This window comes from Zonotrichia leucophrys, chromosome 23, assembly GCF_028769735.1.
Source record: "Zonotrichia leucophrys gambelii isolate GWCS_2022_RI chromosome 23, RI_Zleu_2.0, whole genome shotgun sequence".
Taxonomy (NCBI): domain Eukaryota; kingdom Metazoa; phylum Chordata; class Aves; order Passeriformes; family Passerellidae; genus Zonotrichia; species Zonotrichia leucophrys.
In genome coordinates, this window is record NC_088192.1 from 2,225,214 (window position 1) to 2,252,105 (window position 26,892).

The 26,892-nt window shown below is 60.3% G+C and overlaps 2 protein-coding genes across 3 annotated transcripts in view; both read left to right on the top strand.

The window, feature by feature from the left end:
• The window catches only part of COL16A1 (collagen type XVI alpha 1 chain), a 29,151-nt gene extending 7,298 nt beyond the window's left edge, over positions 1-21,853 (top strand). The window contains exons 9-71 of one of the 2 annotated variants that reach the window (XM_064731574.1): positions 361-414; positions 2,147-2,182; positions 2,523-2,549; positions 3,351-3,413; positions 3,547-3,588; positions 3,673-3,717; positions 3,987-4,022; positions 4,141-4,203; positions 4,292-4,336; positions 4,416-4,511; positions 4,631-4,669; positions 5,621-5,665; positions 6,534-6,569; positions 6,796-6,909; positions 6,990-7,025; positions 7,109-7,144; positions 7,221-7,295; positions 7,433-7,480; positions 7,564-7,599; positions 7,691-7,744; positions 7,890-8,006; positions 8,083-8,118; positions 8,204-8,311; positions 8,390-8,524; positions 8,599-8,652; positions 9,057-9,098; positions 9,188-9,223; positions 9,370-9,423; positions 9,491-9,568; positions 9,662-9,706; positions 10,657-10,683; positions 10,763-10,828; positions 10,911-10,964; positions 11,038-11,091; positions 11,167-11,220; positions 11,309-11,353; positions 11,440-11,538; positions 12,172-12,207; positions 12,360-12,425; positions 13,716-13,760; positions 14,045-14,089; positions 15,342-15,395; positions 15,498-15,551; positions 15,944-15,997; positions 16,124-16,168; positions 16,258-16,311; positions 16,397-16,432; positions 17,063-17,125; positions 17,266-17,337; positions 17,756-17,809; positions 17,898-17,942; positions 18,126-18,170; positions 18,248-18,301; positions 18,390-18,443; positions 18,552-18,602; positions 19,118-19,207; positions 19,301-19,336; positions 19,440-19,484; positions 19,568-19,756; positions 20,333-20,399; positions 20,512-20,688; positions 21,328-21,405; positions 21,490-21,853. In XM_064731574.1, coding sequence (XP_064587644.1) covers positions 361-414; positions 2,147-2,182; positions 2,523-2,549; positions 3,351-3,413; positions 3,547-3,588; positions 3,673-3,717; positions 3,987-4,022; positions 4,141-4,203; positions 4,292-4,336; positions 4,416-4,511; positions 4,631-4,669; positions 5,621-5,665; positions 6,534-6,569; positions 6,796-6,909; positions 6,990-7,025; positions 7,109-7,144; positions 7,221-7,295; positions 7,433-7,480; positions 7,564-7,599; positions 7,691-7,744; positions 7,890-8,006; positions 8,083-8,118; positions 8,204-8,311; positions 8,390-8,524; positions 8,599-8,652; positions 9,057-9,098; positions 9,188-9,223; positions 9,370-9,423; positions 9,491-9,568; positions 9,662-9,706; positions 10,657-10,683; positions 10,763-10,828; positions 10,911-10,964; positions 11,038-11,091; positions 11,167-11,220; positions 11,309-11,353; positions 11,440-11,538; positions 12,172-12,207; positions 12,360-12,425; positions 13,716-13,760; positions 14,045-14,089; positions 15,342-15,395; positions 15,498-15,551; positions 15,944-15,997; positions 16,124-16,168; positions 16,258-16,311; positions 16,397-16,432; positions 17,063-17,125; positions 17,266-17,337; positions 17,756-17,809; positions 17,898-17,942; positions 18,126-18,170; positions 18,248-18,301; positions 18,390-18,443; positions 18,552-18,602; positions 19,118-19,207; positions 19,301-19,336; positions 19,440-19,484; positions 19,568-19,756; positions 20,333-20,399; positions 20,512-20,688; positions 21,328-21,405; positions 21,490-21,692 — 3,942 coding nt within the window. In that variant the 3' untranslated portion in view covers positions 21,693-21,853. The remainder of the gene's footprint in view (positions 1-360; positions 415-2,146; positions 2,183-2,522; positions 2,550-3,350; positions 3,414-3,546; positions 3,589-3,672; positions 3,718-3,986; positions 4,023-4,140; positions 4,204-4,291; positions 4,337-4,415; positions 4,512-4,630; positions 4,670-5,620; positions 5,666-6,533; positions 6,570-6,795; positions 6,910-6,989; positions 7,026-7,108; positions 7,145-7,220; positions 7,296-7,432; positions 7,481-7,563; positions 7,600-7,690; positions 7,745-7,889; positions 8,007-8,082; positions 8,119-8,203; positions 8,312-8,389; positions 8,525-8,598; positions 8,653-9,056; positions 9,099-9,187; positions 9,224-9,369; positions 9,424-9,490; positions 9,569-9,661; positions 9,707-10,656; positions 10,684-10,762; positions 10,829-10,910; positions 10,965-11,037; positions 11,092-11,166; positions 11,221-11,308; positions 11,354-11,439; positions 11,539-12,171; positions 12,208-12,359; positions 12,426-13,715; positions 13,761-14,044; positions 14,090-15,341; positions 15,396-15,497; positions 15,552-15,943; positions 15,998-16,123; positions 16,169-16,257; positions 16,312-16,396; positions 16,433-17,062; positions 17,126-17,265; positions 17,338-17,755; positions 17,810-17,897; positions 17,943-18,125; positions 18,171-18,247; positions 18,302-18,389; positions 18,444-18,551; positions 18,603-19,117; positions 19,208-19,300; positions 19,337-19,439; positions 19,485-19,567; positions 19,757-20,332; positions 20,400-20,511; positions 20,689-21,327; positions 21,406-21,489) is intronic. The other variant, XM_064731575.1, reaches the window with a different exon arrangement.
• Positions 21,854-22,718: 865 nt separating this feature from the next.
• Positions 22,719-26,121, top strand: PEF1 (penta-EF-hand domain containing 1). Its single transcript, XM_064731776.1, has 5 exons — positions 22,719-22,778; positions 23,299-23,518; positions 24,088-24,243; positions 24,696-24,839; positions 25,333-26,121. Exons 1-5 carry the CDS (start codon positions 22,761-22,763, stop codon positions 25,560-25,562), a joined length of 768 nt encoding a protein of 255 aa, XP_064587846.1. The 5' UTR covers positions 22,719-22,760; the 3' UTR covers positions 25,563-26,121.
• Positions 26,122-26,892: the final 771 nt, after the last annotated feature.

Below are 26,892 nucleotides of genomic sequence, written 5' to 3' on the forward strand. Positions count from 1 at the left end.
CATCCCTATCCCCATCCCTGTCCCATCTCCATCCCAGTCCATCCCAATCCCCATCCCCATCCCAGTCCTCATCTCCATCCTGGTCCCATTCTGGTCCCATCCCTGTCATCATCCCAACCCTGTCCCCATCCTGGGTCCCCCATCCCTGTTCCCATCCCCTTGCTCCAGCTCCTGGAAAATCCCTTCCTCACTTTTTCCACCTGGTGCAAGGCTGGGGAGGCAGGGAGGTGTCAGGAGGGTCCCACCGCTGCCTCCTCCTCCTCCTCCTCCTCCCTGGGTGCCCAGCCAGGACCATCCCAGGATTCATGGACAGGGCTGGGATGCTCCAGGCTCTTCCCACCAGCTCTTCCCTCTGTGCAGGAGCCGGGCAGAACCTCAGGAAGGACCAGCCTGAGGGACAATCCCAAGGACAAGGTGAGCGTGTGCCAGCCCTGCTCCCCTTCCAGTGCCACCCACGGTGCCACCACTGTCCCACAGCCCGGCTGGCTCTGTCCCTGCCAATTTGGGCTCTCCCAGTGCTGCAGGGACGCCATGAGGAGCGGCTGCTCTGCTCCCCCGAGCAGGGACTGAGGCCCCACTGGCTCCGTGCTGCTGCTGGAGCCAGCCCAGCTCTGGCCAAGGGACTCTTTGTTCCCTCTGAGCGTCTGCCAGAGCTGGGAAACGTCTCCAGAGCTCCTGTTCCTCATCCCTGAATGTCTCTGGGATCTGTTCCTCATCCCTGAATGTCTCTGGGATCTGTTCCTCGTCCCTGAACGTCTCTGGGATCTGTTCCTCATCCCTGAATGTTTCTGGGATCTTATCCTCCCACTGGAATGTCTCAGGGATCGTCCTGGGTCCTGAATCTCTCAGAGCTCCCTTTCCACCCTGAGATTTCTGAGATCTGGTGTGCAGATCTCGAACGTTTCCTGAACTATCTGTTCCTCATTCTACCTGGAATTGTTTTCTGGGATCACTCATCCCACCATGGGGATGTCTCGGGGTGCAGAATGGGGTGGAGGGTGATAAATGGTCTCATAAGTGCTTGGAGATCTATTTCACACCCAAGATAGCTCAGCTAAATTAGAAGGTATAAAATCAGCAGGATGGCTTCTGTGGGAGTGGTGGAAACAAAAAAAAAGTTTTAGTAAAAAGCAAAATAACAAAACTCTTTACAGAGAAAAACCGAGCCAGGTGCAAAAGGTTCTTGGGTGCTCTGGGCTTTTAGGTGCTCTGGGGTTTGTGGGTGTTGTGACGTTTAGGGGTGCTGTGGGGTTTGGGGTGTTGTGGGGTTTTTGGGTGCTGTGGAGTTTGAGGGTGCTGTGGATTTTGGTTTTGGGAGTATTGTGGAGGTTTTGGATGTTATGGGATTTGGGGAGTTGTGGGGTTTTAGGAGTGCTGTGGGGTTTGGGAGTGCTATGAGATTTGGGGTGCTCTGGGGTTTTGGGTTCTGTGGGGTTTGGGGGTGTTGTGGAATTTTAGGTGCTGTGGGGTTTGGGTGCTGTGGGTGTTTGGGGGTGCTGTGGGTTTTGGGTGTTGGGGTTTGGGATGTGTGGGGTTTTGGGAATGCTTGGGGTTTTGGGGTATTGTGGGGTTTGGGGGTGCTGTGGGGTTTTGGGGTGTTATGGGTTTGGGGTATTGTGGGGTTTGGGGGTGCTGTGGGGTTTTGGGGTGTTATGGGGTTTGGGGTATTGTGGGGTTTGGGGGTGCTGTGGGGTTTTGGGGTGTTGTGGAGTTTGGGGTATTGTGAGGTTTGGGGGTGCTGTGGGGTTTTGGGGTGTTGTGGAGTTTGGGGTGCTCTGGTGTTTGGTGTTCCTGTGGGGTTTGGGGTGCTGTGGGTTTGGAATGCTGTGGGGTTTTGGGGGTGCTCTGGGATTTGGGAGTGCTGTGGGGTTTGGGATACTCTGGCATTTGGGGTGCTCTGGGGTTTTGGGGGCTCTGGTGTTTGGGGTGCTCTGGGTTTGGGGTGCTCTGGGTTTTTGGGTGCCCTGGTGTTTGGGAGTGCTCTGGCATTTGGACGCTCTGGTGTTTGGGATTGCTCTGGTGTTTGGGGGTGCTGTGGGGTTTGGATTGTTGTGGGTTTTTGGGCGGGTTTTTGGGTGCCCTGGTGTTCGGGGTGCCACGGGCAGTGCGTGCAGCTGCTCCAATCTCCCACCCCCGTCTCTTGCAGTGCCCTCCCTGCTCACCCCAGATGGCACCAGGAAATGTGAGTGTGGCACCGGGCATGGGGACCCTGACCTGGCCAGGCTGGGCTGTGACCTGGGGGTGACAAAAGCCATTGAACCACTGTCCCCAGCCGCCCATGACGCCACAGCTCCTCCTGGCCCTGCAACATCTGGAAGGGCCCTGATCCTTTCCAGATGTGGCCCCATTCCTACAGCAACAGCTGGCTGGGGTGTGGGGGGATGGCAAGGAGGTGGCAGCCATTGGGACACCTCGTGCCTCATGGTGGCACTTGGGGACAGAGTGCTGGGACAATGGGGACTGTGGTGGGCTCAGGGCTCTGCTGCTGCCACCTTGGGGACACCTTTGTCCTGTGTCCACAGGTCACCCTCGGTCCCCCAGGTCCCAAGGTTGGTTTGTCACCTCTCCAGGACACCCAGAGCTGCAGCAGGAATGTGGGGATGCTGTGCCAGGAGCTGTGGGCACACATGGGGATGTGGGGACACCCTGTGTCTGTCACCCTCCCTGTGCCCATTTGTCCCCCACCCTGTGCCTGTTTTACACCCACTTTGTGCCAGTTTTTCATCAATCCTGTACCCGTTTGTCCCCCATCCTGTGCCCATTTGTCACCCATTCTGTGCCCGTTTTTAACCCACCCCGTGCCCGTTTTTCACCCACCCTGTGTCTGTCACCCACTCTGTGCCCATTTGTCCCCTTCCCTGTGCCCACTTGTCCCCCATCCTGTGCCCATTTGTCACCCACCCTGTGCCCGCTTGTCCCCTTCCCTGTGCCCATTTGTGTGCCCATTTGTCACCCATTCTGTGTCTGTTTGTCCCCTTCCCTGTGCCCATTTTTCACTCACCCTGTGTCCATTTGTCCCCTTCCCTGTGCCCACTTGTCCCCCATCCTGTGCCCATTTGTCCCCCTCCTTGTGCTCACCTGTCCCTCACCCTGGGCCCATTTGTCACTCTCCCTGTGCCAGTTTGTCACCCACCCTGTGCCCACTTGTCCCCCTCCCTGTACCCATTTTCCACCCACCCTGTGCCCATTTGTCACCCACCCTGTCTGTTTGTCCCCCCAACCTGTGCCCATTTTTCACCCTCTCCATGCCCCTGTGTCCCCTTCCCTGTGCCCATTTGTCCCCCTCCCTGTGCCCGTTTTTCACCCTCCTTGTGCCCCTTTGTCCCCCTCCCTCCCTCCCTCTCTTGCAGGGCACCAAGGGCGAGCGGGGCCTCCCTGGCACGGCGGGTGGCAAAGGGGAGAAGGGTGACCGTGTGAGTGTCCCTGGTGTCCCTGTCCCTGGTGTCCCCTCCTGCTGCCTCCCTGGCACACGGGGATGCCCTGGGGGTGCCCCTGTGCCCCCAAACCCCCCAAACCCCATCCCTGAGCCACCTCCCCTCTCCGCAGGGCCTGGACTGTGTGCGCACCCACCCTGATGGCCCCGTGCAGGTGAGACCCCCCAAACCCTCCCCAAATCCCCATCCCCATCACACCTCCCCTCTCACCTCCTCCTCCTCCTCTTCCTCCTCCCAGTGCGCCGAGGGGCCGCGGGGTGAGAAGGGGCAGCGTGGGCAGGTGGTAAGTGACACTTTGGGGACAAATTTGGGACACTTTGGGGACGAATTTGGGACAGTGTGGGGGTCCCCCTGCCCTGGGATGGGGTGGGGGGTCCAGCTCTGTGGGTCCAGCTCTGTGTGGGCATGAAAGGGGCAGGAGGTGACCCTGCACGAGCCCACCTGGGCACCCTCACGAACCCATCTGGGCACCCTCACGAACCCACCTGGGCACCCACCCAAGCCCTCTTTGTCCCCTTTTTGTCCCCCTCTTTGTCCCCTTTTCCCATGCAGGGACTCCCGGGCCCAGCAGGCACTGAGGGGCAGAAGGTGAGTCCAGCTCACCTGGCATGGCAGCCAGGACACCTGGCATGGTGGCAGAGGTGCCAACACCAACCTTGGGTGACACCACGTGTGACACCACAGGTGACATCTGTCTGTCCTGCAGGGCCAGAAGGGTGAGAAGGGCGACGGGGGACTGCAGGGCAAGCCAGGGCGCCCTGGGCGTGATGTGAGTAGTGCTGGGCACCCCCTGGGCACCCCTTGGCACCCCTGGGCACCCCCACAGGAGCCTTCACACCCCGCTCCCCTCCTGGCAGGGCCGGCCCGGAGAGATCTGCGTGGTGGGACCCAAGGGACAGAAGGTACCTGAGGGGTTTGGGGGTGACAGGTGGCACCTGGTGGCACTGCCAGCACTGCCACCCTCCCCTCATTGTCCCCCAGGGTGACCCAGGCCTCGTGGGACCGGAGGGCTTGGCTGGTGAACCAGGACCCCCGGGCGTGCCGGGCTCCCCAGGGGTTGGCATGCCAGGGAAGCCGGTGAGGAGCCCTGTGCCAAGGCGGTGTCCCCACGGTGGGCATGGCCATGGCAGGGGCAAGGTGCCACCCCACAGCCAGGGCACCCCAGCAGGGCTAACACCGCCCTTTGTCCCTTTCAGGGTGACCCTGGTGGCCCTCCAGGTCCCAAGGGAGAGAAGGTGAGTGCGGGGAAGGGGTCCCAGGTGCCCCGCAGGGATGGGAACCCCATCCCGAGCTGGGTCCACCAGGGCTGAGTTGCAGCTTCAACACCCCCGGGGGGACAGGGGTGTCACCCAGGGCTGTGGTGACAGTGACACCCTCGGGGGGACAGGGGTGTCACACTCAGGGGGACAGGGGTGTCACACCCAGGGCTGTGGTGTCACCCCTAAGGGGACAGGGGTGTCACCCAGGGCTGTGGTGTCACTGGGGGGACAGGGGTGTCACACCCAGGGGGACAGGGGTGTCACACCCAGGGCTGTGGTGACAGTGACACCCCCGGGGGGACAGGGGTGTCACACCCAGGGCTGTGGTGTCACTCCCATGGAGACAGAGGTGTCACCCCCAGGGGGACAGGGGTGTCACACCCAGGGCTGTGGTGTCACTCCCATGGAGACAGAGGTGTCACCCCCAGGGGGACAGGGGTGTCACACCCAGGGTTGTGGTGACAGTGACACCCCCTGGGGGGACAGGGGTGTCACCCAGGGCTGTGGTGTCACTGGGGGGACAGGGGTGTCACCCCCAGGGGGACAGGGGTGTCACACCCAGGGCTGTGGTGTCACCTTGAGGGGACAGGGGTGTCACACCCAGGAGGACAGGAGTGTCACACCCAGGCCTGTGGTGACAGTGACACCCTCGGGGGGACAAGAGTGTCACACTCAGGGGGACAGGGGTGTCACACCCAGGGCTGTGGTGACAGTGACACCCCCGAGGGGACAGGAGTGTCACCCCAGAGGGGACAGGGGTGTCACACCCAGGGCTGTGGTGTCACTCTGGGGGGACAGGGGTGTCACACCCAGGGGGACAGGGGTGTCACACCCAGGGCTGTGGTGTCACTCTGGGGGGACAGGGATGTCACCCAGGGCTGTGGTGTCCCCCTGGCCGAGCTCAGCGTTCCCCATCTCTGGCTCCAGGGCAGCCCGGGAGCTCCTGGCCCCGGAGGATCGCCTGGGACAGCCGTGAGTAGCAGGGCCAGGAGCCAAGGCCGGGGTCAGGGCCGGGTCTTTGGCTCGGGGTCGGGGCTGCTTGGCCGGAGAGGGGCCGGGATCTGAGCCCGGGAGCTGAGAGGGATTTGGGAAAAGTGGGAGCCAAGAGGGCTTTGGGAAAAGTGGGAACTGAAAGGGGTTTGGAAAGCCAGGAGCTGAGAGGGATTTGGGAAAGGCAGGAGCTGAGACAGATTTGGGAAAAGCAGATGACAGGGCTTTGGGAAACTGGGAGACAAGAGAGCTTAGGGAAAACTGGGAGCTGAGAGGGGTTTGGGGAAATGAGGGAGATGGGAGAGTTTTGGGAAAAGCAGGAGCTGGGAGAGATTTGGGAGGCTGGGAGCTGAGAGGGCTTTGGGAAAACCAAGAGCCAAGAGGGCTTTGGGAAACCAGGAGCCAAGAGGGTTTTGGGAAAAGTGGGAGATGAGAGGGCTTTGGAAAATGAGGGAGCTGAGAGGGCTTTGGGAAAAGCGGGAACTGAGAGGGCTCTGGGAAAAGGAGGAGCTGAGAGGGCTTTGGGAAATGAGGGAACTGAGAGGGTATTGGGAAACTGGGAGACAAGATGGAACTGAGAGGGCTTTGAAAAACTGGGAGCCGAGAGGGCTTTGGGAAAAGCAGGAACTGAGAGGGTTTTGGGAAACTGAGAGCCAAGAGGGCTTTGGGAAAAGCAGGAACTGAGAGGAGTTTGGGAAAACCAGGAGTTTTGGAAAAGTGGGAGCGTTGCTTGGGGCCAGGATTACCCTGTGACCGGGCTGGTGGCCAGCTGAGTGAGGGTGCTGGGTGGCACTGCTGGGGCACAGCGTGGCCTCCCTGAAGCAGCCCCGTCCCCAATTTGCTCCTGCAGGGTCCCCCTGGAGCGCTGGGGCCGAAAGGAGACAAGGTGAGCATGGTGACATGGTGGGTGAGGTGACACGGTGTGTGCAGTGACACTGGGTGCAGTGACATGGATGGGGTGAAACTGTGGGTGCAGTGACACAGTGGGTATGGTGACACTGGTGGGGTGACATGGTGGCCACGGTCACATCCCTCGGTCCTGGGGCTGCCTGGGACATCCTGGGAGCCACCACACCGACCCCAGGCTCTGTGTCACTGCTGTCACCGTGCAGGGCGAGCCGTGCCAGCCGTGTCCCACCGCGCTCGATGCCATCGGAATTCCCGGAATTCCCGGCCAGCCGGGGCCGCGGGGGGAGCCCGGAGAGCCCGGCAGGGATGGGATCTCGGTGAGTCTGAACCCGGGGGTGGGGGACAGAGCGGTGTCACCTCAGCATCCCTGATGTTCCCTCTGTTTCCCCCTTCCCAGGACACCCCCGGCCCCGCAGGAGCCAAAGGGGACAGGGTAGGTGACACGGGCCGGGCTGGGTGTCCCCATCTCCAGCTGGGGGACACCGAGCAGCGCCCACCTCCTCCTTTCCCTCCCAGGGCGATCCCGGCATCCAGGGCATGAAAGGCGACAAGGTGAGTGTGTGACCCTCCATGCCACGCTTTGCTCGGTCCCTGCAGCCCCTGAGCTGTCCCCTGCTGTCCCCACCAGGGGGACTCGTGCCAGCCCTGCGATCATCTCCGTGTCCTCGCCGCGCTGCGCCTCGAGGGGCAGCGGGGGCTGCCGGTGAGTAACGGGACGGGACCCCCGGTCTCGGGTCGGAATGGGACCCTTCTGTCACGGGGTGGGACCCCCCTGTCCCGGGGCTGGGTGACACCCTGGGATGGTCTGAGTGCCCAGAGAGTGACCACACGTGTGTCCAGCAGGGCCAGGAGGAGCTGTCCGAGCTGGCCGGGATCAAGGGTGACAAGGTGAGTGACCCCTGTCCCCTCTGGACATCCCAGACTTGGCTAATCCCGACCCTAATTTTGATCCTGGCCCTGCTCCGTTTCAGGGGGACATTGGCCATGTGGGACCCACGGGCAGACCGGTGAGTGGGGACATTTTTTGGGGGGGTCTGGGGGCTCAGAGATGAGTTTTGGGGACAGTGGTGTCACCTGTGCTGCGGATTCTCCGTGCAGGGAGCGCCGGGAGAGAAGGGAGACCCAGGTGTGAGGGGGCTCAAGGGAGAGAAGGTGGGTGCAGCACTGGGGACACTCCTGTCCCTGCTCTGTCCCTGCTCTGTCCCTGCGCTGTCCCTGCTGAGATCTGCGCTGAGGAGGTCAGGGAGCCATGTCCCTGTCCCCAAAGCCACCTCCCAGCCGGGATGTCCCCTTGCAGGGTGACCAATGCGGGCAGTGCCCTCCCACCCCTCAAGCCCTGCAAGGGACAGCGACAGTGGTGGCAGTGCCAGGGCCACCGGGTGAGAGGGGTCCTGCTGGCCCCCCGGGCAGAGCGGTGAGTGCCCCCCATGTCCCCCATGCCCGTTTTTGGGGGGTAATGCCCCATCCTGACCTCTTGCTGCGTTTCCCAGGGCAGACCCGGCGAGGCTGGTGACAAGGGACAGAAGGTGAGCAGAGGGGCTCGGGGTGGCTCAGCGGTGACACAGGGCACTGTGACCTCTGTGTGCCACCTTTGTCCCCTCTCTTTGCCAGGGTGACGCTGGCAGCCCGGGTGACCCGGGCACGCCTGGCATGGCCGGTGTGCCAGGGCTGGCGGGTGAGCCTGGCATCAGCGGACCAGCCGGCCCTAAAGGTGACAAGGTGAGGACAGCCCCAATTTTGGGCAGCTGTGCCCCGTCCCTGCAGTGTCACCATCCCTGTCCTGTCCCCTCCCTGCAGGGAGAGCCGTGTGAGCTTCACCCCGCCATGCTCGGGCACCTCCCGGACACCGAGGGCATCCCGGGAAAAGCCGTGGGCATCCCGGGGCCCAAAGGGGAGCAGGGCCCGCCGGGCATCGGGCAGCCTGGCAGAGCTGTGAGTGTCCCCTCCCTCCCCATGGGACAGAGCCGCTGGCACCGTGCCCTCGGGGTGACCCTGCTGTGTTTTAGGGCAAGCCGGGACTGCCGGGGGTGCGGGGTCCTGCGGGGCCCAAGGGGCTGCAGGTGAGTGGGGTGCAGGGGGTGGGGTGTTGGGGACAGGTCAGTGCCACCTCTGTGTCCTCAGTGGGGTCCTGGGGTGCCCCTCTGTGTCCCCAGTGGGGCTGTGGGGACACCTCAATGCTCCCTCTGTGTCTCCAGTGGGGTTTTTGGGACACCTCAGTGCCACTCTGTGTCCTCAGTGGGGCCCTGGGGTGCCCCTTTGTGTCCCTAGTGGGGTCCTGGGGACACCTCAGTGCCCCTCTGTGTCCCCAGTGGGGTTCTGGGGACACTTCCCTGCCCCTTTGTGTCCCCAGTGGGGTTCTGGGGACACCTCAGTGCTCCTCAGTGCCCCCAGTGGGGTCCTGGGGTGCCCCTAAGTGTCCCCACTGGGTTCCTGGGGACCCCTCCCTGCCCCTCTGTGTCCATAGGGTGAGCCAGGACCTCGGGGGATCGGCCAGCCAGGACCACAGGTGGGTTTTGGGTTGTCCCCTGCTGTGTTGTCCCCTGCTGTCCCCTGCCGGGTGGCTCTGGTGCCTTTCACATCCTCTGCTTTCCCCAGGGAGACCCCGGGAGCCCCGGACCCCCCGGACCCCCCGTGAGTAGGGTTTGGGGTGTTGGGGTGGGCTTTTGGGGCGCCCAGCCCTGGCTGATGGAGTCACACCCCTGCCAGCCCTCTGTGGTGGCTCTGGGGACAGCACTGTCCCCTCCTTGGGGGGAACCAACTCCCTGTCCTGCCCCCAGGGCCCCCCAGGACCGCAGGGACCCCCGGGGATGGCAGCAGAGAGAGGTGCCAAGGTAAGGCAGCGTCCCCCAGCCCTCGGTGTGCCCCGTGCTCCCCATTCCTGCTGTCCTTCCTCTGCAGGGCTCTCCGGGCCCCAAAGGTGCCACAGGACCCCCCGGGCCACCAGGGCCACCAGGGAGCAGCGTCACAGGGCCACCGGTATGTCCTGCCCTGGGGGTGGGCAGTGCCACCCTGCTGGCACCTTGATCCTGGTGCAGCCAGGCAATTCCCTCACCCTCCTCTTCCTCGCAGGGCCCCGAGGGGCAGCGGGGGCTCCCCGGCTCCAGCGGGCAGCCGGTAGGTGAGGGGGGTGCCAGGGGGGTGCCAGGGGGGTGCCAGGGGTGTGGGGGGCACTCAGTGGGTGGGGGGTGTGACGGCGTTCACAGGGGTCTGAGGATGAGGGAAGAGACGAGGATCTGACTCCATGTTTCAGAAGGCTTGATTTATTATTTTATTATATATATTATATTAAATATATAATGTAATATAATATAATATAAATTATATTATATGCATATATTTATATATATATATATATATATATATATATATAATATATAATATATAATATATAATATATATTTATAAATATATATTATGATATAATATAATATATAATAATAATATATTAATTTACATTAATATATGTATAATAGATATTAAATATATACCATTATATATATACAATTTATATATATGATGTATAATTGATATAATATATTAAATATATTATATATTAGAAATAATACTTTATAAGTTATTAAATAATAAATTAAATATTATATTAAATCATTAAATTAGAATTTTAATAATAGAATTAAAATATAATATATTAATATTATATTGAATATATTAAATTATATTAATATATATAATAATATATACTATATTATATATATTAAAATATATAATATATTATATTAAAATTATCCTAAAAGATTAGAAGACAGGATTTCATCAGAAGGCTGGCAAAGAATAGAAAAGGAATGGAATGATAACAAAAGCTTGTGTCTCAGACAGAGAGTCCAAGACAGCTGGACTGTGACTGGCCATTAATTAGAAACAACCACATGAGACCAATCCCAGATGCACCTGTTGCATTCCACAGCAGCAGATAATCATTGTTTGCATTTTGTTCCTGAGGCCTCCCAGCTTCTCAGGAGGAAAAATCCTAAGGAAAAGATTTTCCATAAAAGATGTCTGTGACAGGGGTCTGCCCTAACCCCCATCTCTGTTTCCTCTGGCAGGGTGAGAAGGGTGCCCAGGGAGAGAAGGTGAGTGGGGGGCTCTGGGTGGATCTGTGCCCCCCGTGCCACCCCAAACCCGCCCTGCCCTCACCCCCTGTGCCCACAGGGAGACCCTGGCGAGTGCTCCTGCCCCTCCAGCCCCCGCCAGGACCCCAGCTACAACGGGATGCCGGTGAGTGTCACCCCCTGGCACTGTGCCACCCTCACGGGCACCCCCAGCCCCGTTTCACCCTCTGGGGTTCTCTCACCCCCAGGGAGCACCAGGATTATGGACTGGGATGTCCTGGCAGCCCCAGCCTGGCCCACAGGTCAGTGCCACCCCTGTCACCCCCTCATCCCTCACCCCTCACCCATCTCTGATTGTTTTTTGGGGTTTTTCAGGGTCCCCCTGGAGCTCCTGGTCCCCCCGGGCCGCCCGGTGCCCCCGGTCGCCAGGTGAGCCATGGGAAAGGGGAGTGGGGCCCATCCTGAGCTTTCAGGGCAAGGTTTGAACATTCCCCTGGGATTTAGGGAATGCCAGGACACAACGGCCTGCCCGGACTGCCTGGACCAGCTGGAGACTTGGTAGGTGGTGACAACTCCCATGGCAATGTCCCCATGGCAGGGACAATCCCTCCATCCATCCATCCCTCCATCCCTCCCTCTCTTCCAGGGACCCCTGGCCGTCATGGCTGAGAGGAACATCGAGGTGCTGAAGGTGAGAGGGTGGGGATGGGGTCACCATCCTGCCCTGGGGACCCCTCAGGGCACCCCTGACTCCTCTTTCCCCCCCCTCTTTTCCAGACTCTCTGCGGGGACTGTGCCCAGCTGCAGGCAGCCCTGGAGGGGGAGAAGGGAGATGGGGGCATGCCAGGTGCCCCTGGCACTGAGGACTGTGCCAGGGTGAGTTTCTGGGTGGGGATTTGGGTGCCTGACACCTCCTGGTCATGCAGGGGTGGGGTTGGAGAGATGGTCCCAAGTAGGAAATTGGATTTGGTGGAAGTTGGGATGGAGGGGGAGAAGGGAGATGGGGACGAGGGAAAAAACGAGGATCTGACTCCATGTTTCAGAAGGCTCATTTATTATTTTATGATATATATTATATTAAAACTATACTGAAAGGATAGAAGAAAGGATTTCATCAGAAGACTGGCTAAGAATAGAAAAGAATGTTAATAAAATCTTGTGACTCAATAGACAGTCCAAGACAGCCGGGCTGTGATTGGCCATTAATTAGAAACAACCACATGAGCCCAATCCCAGATGCACCTGTTGCATTCCACAGCAGCAGATAACCATTGTTTGCATTTTGTTCCTGAGGCCTCTCAGCTTCTCAGGAAAAAAAATCCTGGCAAAAAGATTTTTCATAAAACATGTGTGCGACACCGGGGAATTGGATTTGGTGGGATTTGGGGGAAGTGCCACCCTCTGGGGACACTGACCCATCTGGGAATGCGGGCACAGCCCCAGTGGGGATCCCAGGGAGGGACAGGCTGGTCCTTTGTCACACTGGGTGACTCCAGCGTTCTTTTGCAGTGCCTCGCGCAGCTCCCGCGAGCGGAGGAGGCTCGGGTGAGTGACAGAGTGACACCCTGTCCTGGTGCCACCCCAGGGATGGCCCCTGCTGGCCACCCAGCACTGTGGGGCCTTTGGGGAGGCTTGGCATGGCTCAGCGTGGGTGGCAGTGCCACCTCGGTGTCCTGATGTGTCCCCATCCCCTGCAGGGTGACAGCCCTGACTGCGCGGGGCACCCCGGGCTGCCGGGAGCGCCGGGGATGCCAGGAGAGCAGGTGGGTGACCCCAACCCACCCAACGCATCCAACCCATCCAACCCATCCAACCAACCCAACCCATCCAACCCATCCAACCCACCCAACCCATCCAACCCACCCAATCCATCCAACCCATCCAACCCACCCAACCCATCCAACCCATCCAACCCATCCAACCCATCCAACCCATCCAACTCATCCAACCCATCCAACTAATCCAACCCACCCAACCCATCCAACCCATCCAACCCACCCAACCCACCCACCCAACCTATCCAGCCCACCCAACGCATCCAACCCATCCAACGCATCCAACCCATCCAACCCACCCATCCAACCCACCCAACCCATCCAACCCACCCAACGCATCCAACCCATCCAACCCATCCAACCCACCCAACCCATCCAACCCATCCAACCCACCCATCCAACCCACCCAACCCATCCAACCCATCCAACCCACCCAACGCATCCAACCCATCCAACCCAACCCACCCACCCAACCCATCCAACCCATCCAACCCATCCAACCCAACCCATCCAACCCACCCAACCCATCCAACCCACCCAACCCACCCAACCCATCCAACCCATCCAACCCACCCAACCCATCCAACCCATCCAACCCATCCAACCCATCCAACCCATCCAACCCATCCAACCCATCCAACCCACCCAACCCATCCAACCCATCCAACCCTGCCCTTCCTGGGTGCTGTGCCACGTCCCATGGTGCTGTCCCCACCTCGGTGGTCACACCTGGTATTTTAAAATCATAAAATTTGGGGAATTAGAAAGAAGCTAGACTTAGTGGGGCCCTGGAAAAATGTTAAAAATAGACTCTGAAAATGTTAGGCTTTGTGTTTGCCAGCTCGTGTGAAATTGCACCTACATCTAACAATGATATCATATACATATACTGCTTATATGTATATGATAAATGATAAATTATATCATTTATCATATACATATAAGCAGTATATGATAAATGATATAATTGTTAGATGTGATGATTGTTTAGCAATTAAATATAATTATTGTTTAATGGTAAGAAGAATCATGAGAAACTATGTTAGAAGTTTGAGGGGCACCACGAGGAGCCCATGCTTGGATGAAATCTATGTATACAACAGAACAACATAAGTTTAATAATTAACATGAAAGCTATATAACGATAGAATATAAAATGTCGGGGTCAGATTTGGGTTCGTACCCCTGACACCCAGAGCTCTTCAATAAAAGCACCTTCATCATTCTCATGATTATGTGTTCCTGAAAGCTAACACTGGCACCTCCATCCCCTTCCAGGGCTCCCCAGGACTGCGAGGACCCCCAGGACCACCAGGACCCATCGTGAGTACCCCTGCCCGGGCTGGGGGGTCTGGGGGCTCACAGCCCCTCAAAGCAGGTTGGCAAAGGGGCCTGGCACCCTGCCCTGAGGCAGAGGGCCATGGCCATGGTGAGGTGTGACATGGCACGGCACGGATGTCCCCACGGATGTCCCCAAGGAGGCTGGACATGGAGGTGACGCTGCTGCCGGCCCGGAGGTGGAGCAGGAGCTCTGTGGCACCCCCAGGGCTCAGGCCAGGCTCCCCAGCGCCTTTTCCAAGCTGTGACCTCCCTGTTTCTCCCCTCAGGGCCCTCCAGGCTTCCCTGGAACGCCGGGCGCCCCCGGACTGCCCGTAAGAACGCAGCACGGCTCCGCTCTGTGCCCCTTGTGTCGCTGCCGCTTGGTTTGGCTGTGTCCCCTGTCCCTGTCCCTGCTGGGGACAGCCCAGCACAGCTGCCCTTCCATTCCATCTCCATCACACCATTCTCCCTCCTCCATCCCAAAGCAGGGGGTCCCGGCGGACCCAGATTTGATGATTTGGGGATGATCTTCCTCAGTTCAGGGACCTGGTGGTGGCATTCGGCACCTGCTGGGTCCCCTCAGCACCACGGGAGCTGGCACGGGTCCAGGGAGGTGCCACCTGGGCCAGGTGACCGTCACAGCTCCTCTGATGGCCACCAGGGACACCGGGAGGATCCCGTGTGTGGCCTGGGCTCATCCTCCTTCTCTGGTCACTCCTGTGTGGTCACTCAGCCTCCATCATCATCTGCATCTTCATCCTCACCTCCATCTCCATCTCCATCTCCATCCTCACCTCCACCAACACCTCCATCTTCATCCTCACCCCCACCTCCACCTCCAACTTCATCTCCATCCTCATCCTCACCAGAACCTCCATCTTCATCTTCATCTCCATTTTCATCCTCACCTCCACCACCATCTCCATCTCCATCCTCATCCTCACCTCCACCTCCATCTCCATCTTCATCTCCATCTTCATCGTCACCTCCACCTCCATCTTCCTCTTCACCTCCACCACCATCTCCACCTCTGTCTCCATCCTCACCTCCACCTCCACCTCCATCTCCACCCTCCTGCTGCCCCTGCTCGCTCCCCACAGGAGCCGGTGGTGGGGCTGTGCCGGCGGCTCCCGGAGGATCCCGCGCTCCTGCTCGTGTCCCCTCGTCCACTAATGTCACCGTCACCCCAGGGCCTCCCTGGGGCTCTCTGTGGGCCGTGCTCTGCGGTGTGCCAGCGTGTCCTGTCCTTCTGTGTCACCTCGGTGCCACGTCACCCCACTAACCCACCCTGGAGGTCCCCGTGTCACCCTGGGAGGACGGGGGGCACCAGGCTGGAGCTGAGGGCTGCACCCAGACCTGGGCACCCCATGAGCCTCCCCAGGGCTGGCATTTCGGTGTCACCAGGGTTTGAGCATCCCCACCACACCTGGGCACTGCCCCGGTGCCTGCAGGGGTGGAGGGAGCCCAGGCAGGTGCCAGCAGGCTGGCAGAGGGCACAGAGCCCACGGGCTGTGCCCAGCTCCTGCTGCCAGGCGGGCACAGCCCCGGGGACCCCCCTGCATCTCCTCTCTTCTCCCCACCAAGGGTCTGCAAGGGGAGCGTGGCCCTGCAGGGCTGGCTGGAGCCAAGGGGGAGCCGGTGAGTGCTGTGGGATGAGGGGACAGGGGACACTGGTGGCCTGAGGGGGTGGCGCCCGGCTGGGGTCTGCAGGGGGCTCAATGTCATCGTCGTCACACACAGGGACCTCCAGGACAACCGGGATACCCCGGGGCCACGGGGCCACCTGGCCTTCCTGTGAGTATGGGGGGGACCAGGCAGCCCCTGCCAGCACCCGTGCCCCAAACCTGCCCCAAATCCCATTCCTGCCCCAAATCCCACCCCTGTGCCATGTCCTATCCATGCTCCATATCCCACCCATGCCCTATATCCCATCCGTACCCCATATCCCACATGTGCCCCATATCCCACACGTGCCCCATGTCCCACTCATGCCCCAAATCCCACCTGTACCCCAAATCCCACCCATGCCCCAAATCTCATCCATACCCCAAATCCCACCTGTGCCCCAAATCCTATCCATACCATAAATCCCACCTGTGCCCCAAATCCCACCTGTACCCCAAATCCCACCTGTGCCCCAAATCCCACCCATGCCCCACATCCCCACCTTGCCCATCCTTTCCCAGGGCATCAAAGGCGAGCGAGGCTACGTGGGTCCCCCCGGTGAAAAAGGGGAGCTGGTGAGTCCCTCAGGGCCCCTCTCCATGGGCAGTGGGGCTGGGGGCTCCCCCAGGTGCCCCCTTTCCATGGGCACCAGGGCTGGCACCTCCCATCCACCTCCACTGATCCTGTTCCATCCTTGCCAGGGTCCCCCCGGCGTGGACGGGCTGCCCGGCCCCGTGGGGCCAGCGGTAGGTGCCCACCTTGGGGGCTGTGGGGAGGGATGGGGTGGCTGGGGGGTTTTGGGGTGCTCCCACCACCCCATTCCATCTCCCCGCAGGGTCCCAGGGGTGAGCGTGGGCTGCCGGGAAGCGCCGGAGAGAAGGGGGACCAGGTGAGTGTCCCCAAAGGGGACAGGACCCCCAGGGCCACCCCCACCATGGAGTGTGGGGTCCAGCTCAGCTCCTGTCTCTCCTCAGGGTTTCCAGGGCCAGCCTGGCTTCCCGGGACCACCGGTGAGTAAATCCCACTGGGAGTCTGAGTAAACCTCACTGGGAATTCTGAGCAAATCCCACCGGGAATTCTGAGTAAATCCCATTGGGAATTCTGAGTCAATCCCATCAGGAATAGTGAGTAAACGCCACCAGGAATTCTGAGTAAATCTCACCGGATTCTGAGTAAATCTTGAATTCTGAGTAAATCCCATTGGGAATTCTGTGTAAACCCCACTGGGAATTCTGAGTAAATCCCATTAGGAATTCTGTGTAAAACCCACTGGGAATTCTGAGTAAATCCCACCAGGAATTCTGAGTAAATCCCACTGGGAATTCTGAACAAATCCCGCCAGGAATTCTGAGTAAATCCCACTGGGAATTCTGAGTACAACTCACCAGGAATTCTGAGTAATCCACGGGATTCTGAGTACACCACTGAATTCCGCACCGCATGGACTGTGTGTCCATCCCTGGCTGTGCGTCCCCATGTCCCCACAGCACCAGGGATGGGGACAGGGGGTTCCACAAGGGGCACACGAGTGGGGTGAGGAGCAGGGAGCAGCCCCGGGTCAATCCCATTAAATCAAGCCGGGAAAGAGCGGGATTTACGGGATAGGATCCCCATTCACTCAGCACCCCTCTCCCCTTTAGGGCCCTCCAGGTTTCCCAGGAAAGGCTGGTCCAGCCGGGCCACCAGGGCCCGCGGCAGAGAAGGTGAGTGCCACCCTCAGAGAAGGTGAGTGCCACCTGTGCCAGCGGGCAGTGGCTCCGTGCTGTCCCATCTGTCCCTGGGCTGTGGCCGGGTCTGGTGGCCCTGCCTGTGACCTGCCTGTCACCTCCTGTGGCTCTTGCAGGGCAGCGAGGGCATGCGGGGCCCCACGGGGATGCCGGGGCCCCCCGGACCCCCTGGACCCCCTGGAATCCAGGTAAGACCCCCCCATGTGTCACCCTTGGGTGCTCCTGGGAGCAACACTGGCTGTTCCCAACCCCAGGGATCAGTTCCCATCCCCAGGGATCTGTTCCCATTCCTAAGGATCTCTTCCCATCCCCAGGGATTTGTTCCCATTCCCAAGGACCTGTTCCCATCTCCAGGGACCCATTCCCATCCCCAGGCACCTGTTCCTATTCCTGGGACCTGTTCCCATTCCCAAGGATCTGTTCCCATCCCCAGGGATCCGTTCCCATCCCCAGGGATCCGTTCCCACTCCCAAGGATCTATTCCCATCCCCAGGGATCTCTTCCCATCCCCACAGATCTGTTCCCATGGCCTGGGGTGCCCTGGGCAAGTCCCCCAGACCTCCCCAATGCCACCCTCCCTCTGTCACTGTCACCTTGTCCCCACAGGGCCCTGCTGGCTTGGAAGGACTGGATGGCAAGGATGGCAAGCCAGGGCTGAGGGTGAGGCTGGGTTTGGGTGAGGGGCAGCCACCCTGCACCCCCCAGGACACCCCCAACTCTGTCTGTCTGTCTGTCTGTCTGTCCCCAGGGTGATCCCGGTCCCCCCGGGCCACCAGGGATGATGGGTCCTCCGGTGAGTGACACCCTCCTTGTCACCTCTCCCTGGCAGCCAAGTCGGGCTCTCCTGAGCCAGGACTGTCCCCTCATGTGTTCCTGGTGACACCGAGCTGAGGGTGGTGGCCCTGGACCAGCACTGCATGGTCAGGGTCACCTGGCATCACCTTGGCACCCCCACCCAGCTCTTTTCTCCCTCCAGGGCTTCAAGGGCAAGACAGGACACCCAGGGCTGCCAGGACCGAAGGTGAGCCGTGGTGACACTGCCTGGTGACATCCCCAAGGCATGGCCAGGACTCCACTCAGTGTCCCTTCTCCTTTTAGGGTGACTGTGGCAAACCCGGCCCCCCGGGCAGCACGGGCCGGCCAGGAGCTGAGGTGAGCGACCCCCTTGTCACCCCCTTGTCACCCTCCTGTCACCACCCTGCCTTCCTCATCCTCCTCCTCCTCACCTTGCCTTCCTCAGGGTGACCCCGGACCCATGGGACCCCAAGGCCGGCAGGGACCCCCAGGGCTCATCGTAAGTTGGTGCCCCCACAATGGGGGGAACCCAGTGGGGATCCCTTTGGGGCAGGGAGTGGGGACACCACCTGTGACCCCCAACTGACCCCCCTGTCTCTGTCCCCAGGGTCCCCCTGGCACCCCAGGACAGCCGGGGCCCGCTGGTCTGGCTGGGGTGGTGAGTAGTGCCAGGAGTGGGGATTTGGGGTGGGGATTTGGGGGTTTGGGATCCCCTGATCCTGATGCTCCCGATGCTTCCGGTCCCTCCTGCCTGCAGGGGATTTGGGGTGGGAATTTGGGGGTTTGAGATCCCCTGATCCCAATGGTCCCAGTGCTCCCGTTCCCTCCTCCCTGCAGGGGATTTGAGGTTTGGGATCCCTTGATCCCAGTGCTCTTGGGGCTCCCGATTCCACCTCCCTGCAGGGGCTCTGGGGTGGGAATTTGGGGTGGGGATTTGGGGTTTTGGGATCGCCTGATCCCGATGCTCCTGGTGCTCCCAGTCCCTCCTCCCCACAGGAGTTTTGGGGAGGGCTTTTGGGGTGGGGATTTTAGGTGGGGATTTGAGGTTTTGGGATCCCCTGATCCTGATGCTCCCGTTCCCTCCTCTCCATAGGGGCTTTGGGTCGGGGATTTGGGGGTTTGGGATCCCTTGATCCCGATGCTCCCGGTGCTCCCAGTCCCTCCTCTCCATAGGGGCTGAAGGGCGAGCGCGGCTCCGTGGGCGAGCGGGGTCTGCCAGGAATGCCAGGACAGCCGGGACCCCCAGGACACCCAGGACCACCGGTGAGCACAGCAGGACCCTGCACCCTGAGCGTGGGGACCTTGGGGTGGCCCTGTGGTGTCACCACCTCACGCTGCCCCTCTTTATCCCCACAGGGAGAGCAGGGAGCGGACGGACCCGTTGGGAAGGAGGTGAGCAGCGTTCTCTGGAACTTTCTGCCCTGCTGGACACAGATTTTGTCACCCCCTGGCATTGCTGGGGTGACATTCCTGTCACACTGCTCCTGTTTTTTAGGGACCACCAGGCAAACCGGGCATTGCGGGGCCAGCTGGACAGAAGGTGAGGCTGTGCCAGCTGGCAGTGCCACCACCACGGCCACTGTGCTGTCCTGGCACACCAGGACTGACCTTTCCCATCCACAGGGTGACGCTGGAGCCCCCGGAGAGCGCGGCTACCCCGGCGAGAAGGGCAGAGCCGGGATGCCAGGGGGGCCGGGCAAAAGCGGCTCCATGGGGCTGGTGGGGCCGCGGGGCCCCGCGGGGGAGAGGGGACCCCCGGGCTCGCCGGGCCCCGCGGGCAGCCCCGGCCTGCCGGGACCCCCGGGCATGATGGTAAGGACGGGGGGTGGCCGTGTCGGGGGGCAGGACGATGTCCCTGTGGTGGCAGTGTCCCCTTCTATGTCCCCTGCTCCGTCCCCTTGTGTGTTCCCTCTTGTGCCCCCTCCTGTGTCCCTTTGCGTGTCCCCTTGTGTCCCCTCGTTTGTCCCCTCGTGTGTCCCCTCATGTCCTCTCGTGTCCCATCGCTTGTCCCCTCACGTGTCCCCTCCTGCGTCCCCTCACATGTCCCCTTGTGTCCCCTCATGTGTCCCCTTGTGTGTCCCCTTGCGTGTCCCCTCCTGTGTCCCCTCGTGTCCCTTCATGTCCCCTCATGTGTCCCCTTGTATCCCCTCATGTGCCCCCTCCTGTGTCCCCTGGCATGTCCCCGTGTGTCTCCTCACATGTCCCCTCCTGTGTCCCCTGTCCCCTCGCGTGTCCCCTTGTGTCCCTTCATGTCCCCTTGCATGTCCCATCGTGTGTCCCCTCATGTCCCCTCATGCCTCCCCTCCTGTGTCCCGTCATATGTCCCCTCGTGTGTCCCCTCACATGTCTCCTCACGTGTCCCCTCGCTTGTCCCCTCTGTCCCCACAGGGAGATGTGGTCAATTACGACGAGGTCAAGCGCTTCATCCGCCAGGAGCTGAACAAGATGTTTGACGGTAACGGGAGGGGGTGCTGACCCTCCCTGTGTCCCCACCCTGTCCCTGCCCTGTCCCCGCCAGCTGAGCTCGGGTTTTGTCCCCGTTTTTGTCCCCATTTGTGTCCCCGCAGAGCGGATGGCCTATTACACCTCCCGGCTGCACTTCCCGGTGGAGATGGTGGCGTCCCCGGGCAGGCCCGGTCCCCCCGGCAAGGACGGGCTGCCCGGCCGGCCGGGACCCCCCGGCTCCCCGGGCATGCCGGGGCAGATTGGCCGGGAGGGGCGGCAGGGCGTGCCGGGCATGCGGGGTATGTGCTGCTCCCCGGGCCGTCATCGGTGTCCCCGTGGTGTTCCTGGTGTCCCTGGGGTGTTCCCAGTGTCCCCAAGATGTTCTCAATGTCCCTGGGGTGTTCCCAGTGTCCGCAGCACCTTTCTGGTGTCCCTGGGGCATTCCCACTGTCCCTGCAGTGTTCCCAGTGTCCCCATCATGTTCTCAATGTCCCTGTGGTGTTCCCGGTGTCCCCAGGATGTTCCTGGTGTCCCTGGAGTGTTCCCAGTGTCCCCATCATGTTCTCAATGTCCCTGGGGTGTTCCTGGTGTCCCCAGGATGTTCCTGGTGTCCCCATCATGTTATCAATGTCCCTGAGGCATTCCCAGTGTCCCTGCGGTGTTCCTGGTGTCCCCAAGATGTTCTCAATGTCCCTGGGCTGTTCCCACTGTCCCCAGTTCATTCCCAGTGTCCCTGGACTGTTCCCAGTGTTCCCAGTTCAATTCCAGTGCCCCCAGTTCATTCCCAGTGTCCCTGGGCTGTTCCCAGTGTCCCCAGTTAATTCCCAGTGTTCCCAGTTCATCCCCAGTGTCCCCAGTTCATTCCCAGTGTCCCTGGCACTGGGACGCTGTGGCTGTGCCAGCTTCTCACCCCTCCTCTCCCTCCACCTCTCCCCCAGGTGAGCCGGGTGCCAAAGGAGAGAAAGGCGAGAAAGGCGTGGGGCTGATGGGGGACAGCGGCCCCCCGGGACCCCCAGGTGAGCCCCCTCCCTCCTCCCGACCCCCAGCCCCACCCTGGGCTTTGCTGCCACCCCACTTTTCCTTCACTCCATCTCTTCCAGGTCCCCAAGGGCCACCAGGCTACGGCAAGATGGGTCCCCCGGGCCCCGTGGGGCAGCAGGGCATCCCTGGCATCCCCGGCCCTCCCGGTGCCACGGGGCAGCCGGGCAAAACGGGGCACTGCAACCCTGCCGACTGCCTGGGGGCTCTGCCCGTGGAGCAGCCGCTCTTCCAGCCCAAGAACGTCAAGGGGCCCTTTGGCTGAGCCCCCCGTGCCCCCCGAGCCCCCCCGGATTTGCTGTTAATATTGTTCGTGTTTTACCCCGCTGTGCCGGGGCCGTGCCCGTGCTGGGGGGCTCAGGGGGGCTTGTACAGGCAATGGTGGGGGCAGGTGGATCCTGCCCCAAAAATACACCTGTGAGTGGACGTGGGTGGCTCTGTGCCTTGTCCCCTGCCCTGTCTGAGCCTGTCCCCAGCCCTGTCCCCATGGCGAGGGTCTTGGGGCTTCTACAGCTCCATGGCAGGTGGATCCTGCCCCAAAAATACACCTGTGAGTGGACACAGGGTGGCTCTGTGCCTTGTCCCCTGCCTGTCCCCAGCCCTGTCACCAAGGGATGCTGCTCCAGCCGGTTCTGAGCCCACTCTGGTTGGGGACACGGTGACGCTGAGCTCCCTGGGGTGGATGGGGCAGTGCCAGTCCTGATGCCAGGGGATCCTGGGATGTCTCAAGGCAATCCCAGCCCTGATTTGGGGGTGTCCCAGCGCCGTTCCTGGGGAGATCCCGCTCTCATCCCAGCACATCCCAGCCCTGGTTCCAGGAGATCTGGGATGGGGTGGGATCCCAGCTTTGCCTCTGGGGGAGTCCCAGACTAATTCCTGTGGTTTTGTGGGGATTCCAGCCCTACTCTCAGGCTGACCCCAGCCCTGCTTTTGCATCATGCCTGGAATTCCTGGGAATCCCAGACCGCCATCCCAGCCCTGCTCCTAGAGGGATCTCGGTCCTGCTGCCAGGGGAATCCCAGCCCTCATTTTGTGGGGTCGCCAGCCCCATTCCCGGGCAGATCCCGGTTGATCTCCCGGGCAATTCCAGCCCCATTCCCAGGCTGATCCCGGCCGCACTCCCAGACTGATCCCGGCGCTATCCCCGCTCCCGGTGGGCCCCACCCCGCCCAGGCGCCGTTGCCGCTTTAAGGCCTCCCTCGGGCGCGCGCTTCCCGCGCGTCACCGCTCTGCCTCCGCCCCGCCCAGGGGCGTGGTCACTCCCCAGAGTAGCCAATGGGTGCAGGTCGTTTCGGTGACGTCATCTGGGCGTGGCCGGGGCGGAAGACTCGCTATGGCGTACCCGGGGCAGGTGCGGGACCGGGACCGGGATGAGAATCAGGACCGGGATCAGGAGCGGGAACGGGAGCGGCGGCGGGGACCGGGACCGGGACCGGGAACGGGACCAGGACCGGAGGAGTGGGAGGGGCGGCAGGGAGCCCGACCGGGACTGGAGGGCGGGGAATGGGGACCGGGGAGCGGCACCGGAGAGGCAGCGGAGAGTGGGACCAGGGAGCGGGACCGGAACCCGGAGCGGCGCTGGGGACCAGGGACCGGGATCGGGACTGTGACCGGGATCGGGACTGTGACCGGGAGCGGGATGTGACCGGGATCGGGACCGTGACCAGGAGCCGGGACCATGACCGGGATCCGGACTGTGACTGGGAACGGGATCCGGACTGTGACCGGGGCGGGGGTCGGACCGGGGGCTGATCCGGGGGTCGGTACCACGGGAGGCGCGCAGGGTCTCCAGGGTGAGCGACACCAGCTCCGTCCCCGTGCCCATCCCGGTGCCCGGTGCCCGCCTCACACCGGCTCTGTCCCCTCCCCAGGGCTACCCCGGCGCAGGACAGCCCCCCCCGGTCGGGCCGTACCCCGGGGGTCCCTACGGCGGGGGGCCACCCCCGGGACCCTACGGGCATCCCCCACCTGGGGGTCCCTATGGCGGGGGGCCACCCCCGGGACCCTACGGGCATCCCCCGCCCGGGGGTCCCTACGGCGGCCCCTACGGCAGCCCCCAGCCCGGACCCTACGGCGGGCCGGCCCCGGGAGGTGAGTCCGGGGTCTCCCTGCGGCGTTACCGGGACAAGGTGGGGAGAGATGGGGTCCGCAGCCCGGTGCGGGGTCGAGGGGATGGGGAGTCCCCACCTCGGTGACCCCCGATGGGGGTTGAGGGGGTCCCCAACTCAGCAGAAGCCACCAGGAGGATGAAATTGGATGTCCCGGTTTATTATTTTGAAATCCTGGAGGAGGAGGAGGAGGAGAGGGAGGAGAAGGAAGAGGAGGAGGGAAAGGAGAAAGAGGAGGAGGAAAAAGAGAAAAGGGAGGAAGAGGAAGTGCCAGGAAGCCCTAAAACTTTCACCCCACACCAATCTCCCGGTTCTGCCAGATTTTTGGGGCAGCACCGTGGCTCCCTCTCCACCCCAGGCTCCGGTTCCCAGCCCATTCCCGGCTCCAGCCGCTCCGTGCCCATCCCAGCCCCGTTCTCCCGGGATTTACCGGGCTGTAATTCCCGTGGGAGGAGAAGCTCTGCCCGGCCCTGGGAGCCACCCCCGGGGCCAGCCCAGCCCGTGGCCTGTCCGAGGGGAAGGTGACAGCTCCGATGGCCTCTCCCCGAGCAGGGAATGCCCCCCCAGGGGTGGATCCCGAGGCGTTTTCCTGGTTCCAGACGGTGGATACGGATCACAGCGGGTTCATCTCCGTCAAGGAGCTGAAGCAGGCTCTGGTCAACAACAACTGGTCCTCGTTCAACGATGAGACCTGTCTGCTCATGATCAGTGAGTTTGGGGTCTCCTTCCCCTCCTTCTCATCTGGTTTGGTTGGATTTGGGGTGAATTCCCCTTTTCCCTGGGTATAGCTCCCAGCTGGAGCTGGGCAAACCAAGCAGCTCCCCGTGGTTCAGGACACGGGTGAAGGGCCCAAAATCCTGCTTGGGAAAGGAAATCCCAGCTCTGCACAAGCCCCAGATCCAGAAAAACAGGGAGGAAAGTGAGGAAAGCCCAAAAAATGCAGAGATTCACCCAAAGCTTGCCCCAGCCTCAGCTTTTGGTGCTGTTTCTTACCAGCCTTGAGGGTTGAACGGTCCCAGTGGATCGCAGTCCTGGCGAGGGGGATTTTTGGGATCAGAGCAGGATTCCAGGGAGCCACGGCGTGGATCCTGAGCTCCCTGGAGGTTTCTGCAGCTTTTCCACTCCTCCTCCCTGCCCTGTTGCTGCTCCTCCCTGCCCAGACATGTTCGACAAGACGCGGTCGGGGCGCATCGACGTCTACGGCTTCTCCGCCCTGCTGCGCTTCATCCAGCAGTGGAGGAGCCTCTTCCAGCAGTATGACCGGGACCAGTCCGGCTCCATCAGCTTCAGCGAGCTCCAGCAAGGTGGGTGAGGGCCACAGCCACCAGCCTGGCCCCTCCTGACCCTCCCCATAACCATTTCCAGGCTCTGTTCCCAGCTGGAAACTGGAATTCCTGCTGGAGTGGTCTCTGCGGCCGGGCTGGAGGGCTCTGAGCTCCTTGGGAATTATCCGTGGGATAAACCAGGAGGTTCTCAGGGGACAGGAGGTGATGATCTGCAGCAGGGGTGGGGCACAAAGTTCCTTCAGGAAGCTCAGAATTCCCCCTCAGCGATGAGTGGCTGGAGCCTGTTTTTTGGGGAGGAGCTGTTGGGCGTGTGTAAAAGGGAAAAATGCCTGGAATTTGTGGTTTGATTCCTCTGGAGAGCCCTGCCCGTGCACACCCCGAGTGGGAAGGGTGGTGGGAGTGGGAGATGGGGTGTGTGGGGCGGAGGAGGGAGGAGGAGAATGGGGGAGGACGACACAGCCACTCCCTTTCCATTTGGGAAGGTTCAGTCTGAGATTTTTCTTGCTCCCAGCTTTCTCCCAGATGGGTTACAACCTGAGCCCCCAGTTCAGCCAGCTGCTGCTGGCCCGCTACGCCCAGCGTTCCCCCAATCCCAGTATCCAACTGGACCGGTTCATCCACATCTGCATGCAGCTGCAGAGCCTCACCGACGCCTTCAGGGAGAAGGACACGGCCATGGTGGGGAATGTCCGCCTCAGCTACGAGGATTTCCTCACCATGGTGGTGACACGGATGCTCTGACATCCCCACTCCAAACGCTGGGAATTCTGGAGCTCTCCAGAACCTTCAGCCATCCTCATCTTCCCTGTTGGATGATGCTGAGCCCATCTGAGAGTTCCCCCCGGGGCCAAATTTCCAGCTTGATCCACCCCAAATCCTGCTGGGGTTTTCCTGGCTTGGATTCCTCGTGTCCATTTTGTGAAACCCACGCCAAACTGGGACAGCCAAAGCAGCTTAGATCCCGTGCCAGCCCCAAATTCCAGCTTCATCCCGAGGTGCCTGCAGCAGAACATCCCCGTTTCGGGGAGGAAAAGCTGAACCTTGGGTTTGGAAGAAGCAGGAAAGGGGAAAAATGAGGATAAAGCTCCTTCCTTCCCTCCCTTAGTGCCCTGGGAGCTCATCCCACCCTGGGAATGCTTTCCTGGGGGTCTCATCCCTGTTTTTCTGGGGCTGCTGGATTGGGATGTGCTGCTGCAGCCCCATGGGATTGTCCCCTTGCTGTTGCCAATCCTGAAGCCAAATCCAGACAAAGTTCAGAGCTCAGGTTTTCCAGCTTTGGAATAAAACGTGTTCTGCTCCAGCTGCTCCGTGGTCTCTGTGTCCAGGGGGGGCTCCAGGGGACGTCAGGTGCCTCCTGTCCCCTGTGGTGGCACCAGGGGACACGTCCCAGGGCTGGACACCATTCCCTAAAATCAATTCTGAGGAATTTCATGTCCAAATATGGAAAATAAAGAATTTGGGGGAGGCTCCTGAGGCACAGAAAAATCCCATCAATGCCGGAGTTTTTTTCCCGAGTGATGAGCCTGGAATTCACCCTGAGGAATCTCTGAGAGATTTGGAGGAATTCTTAAGGAATAAAAGGTTCAAAGGTCTGAGATGAGCAGGAGGAGCCAGGCTCGGTGTTTTCTGTGTGACCTCGGTGTTTTCCAGCCCCGGGCAGGACTGGCTGTTCCCAACCATCCCCAAGCATTCCGAGGATGTTTTCCCCTGAGCATTTCCAATATTTCTGTTGAGTCAGAGCTCAGCCCTGCTTGGGCTTGAGGCAGAGGGGTTGTAAATATATATAAATATATTTATATGTATATAAAAAAATAGAAATATATATTTTATAGATTTTTAATACATTTTATATGTGCATATATGTATTTTTAATATATTTTATATGCCAAATATATAAAATACATATATGTAAAAATATATAAAATACATATAAATATATTTAAAAATACATACCTGCATGATATATATTTATATATATTTACAGGTGTATAGGTATATATAGATATATACACACTGGTGTACATATATATTTATAGGTGTGTATACATGCATGATTTTGTATATAAATACA

Coding starts and splice junctions, on each gene's coding strand:
- PEF1 (XM_064731776.1), top strand. Junction 23,519..24,087: donor CGGCGGGCCGGCCCCGGGAG/GTGAGTCCGGGG, acceptor CTCCCCGAGCAG/GGAATGCCCCCCCAGGGGTG. Junction 24,244..24,695: donor GACCTGTCTGCTCATGATCA/GTGAGTTTGGGG, acceptor CTCCCTGCCCAG/ACATGTTCGACAAGACGCGG.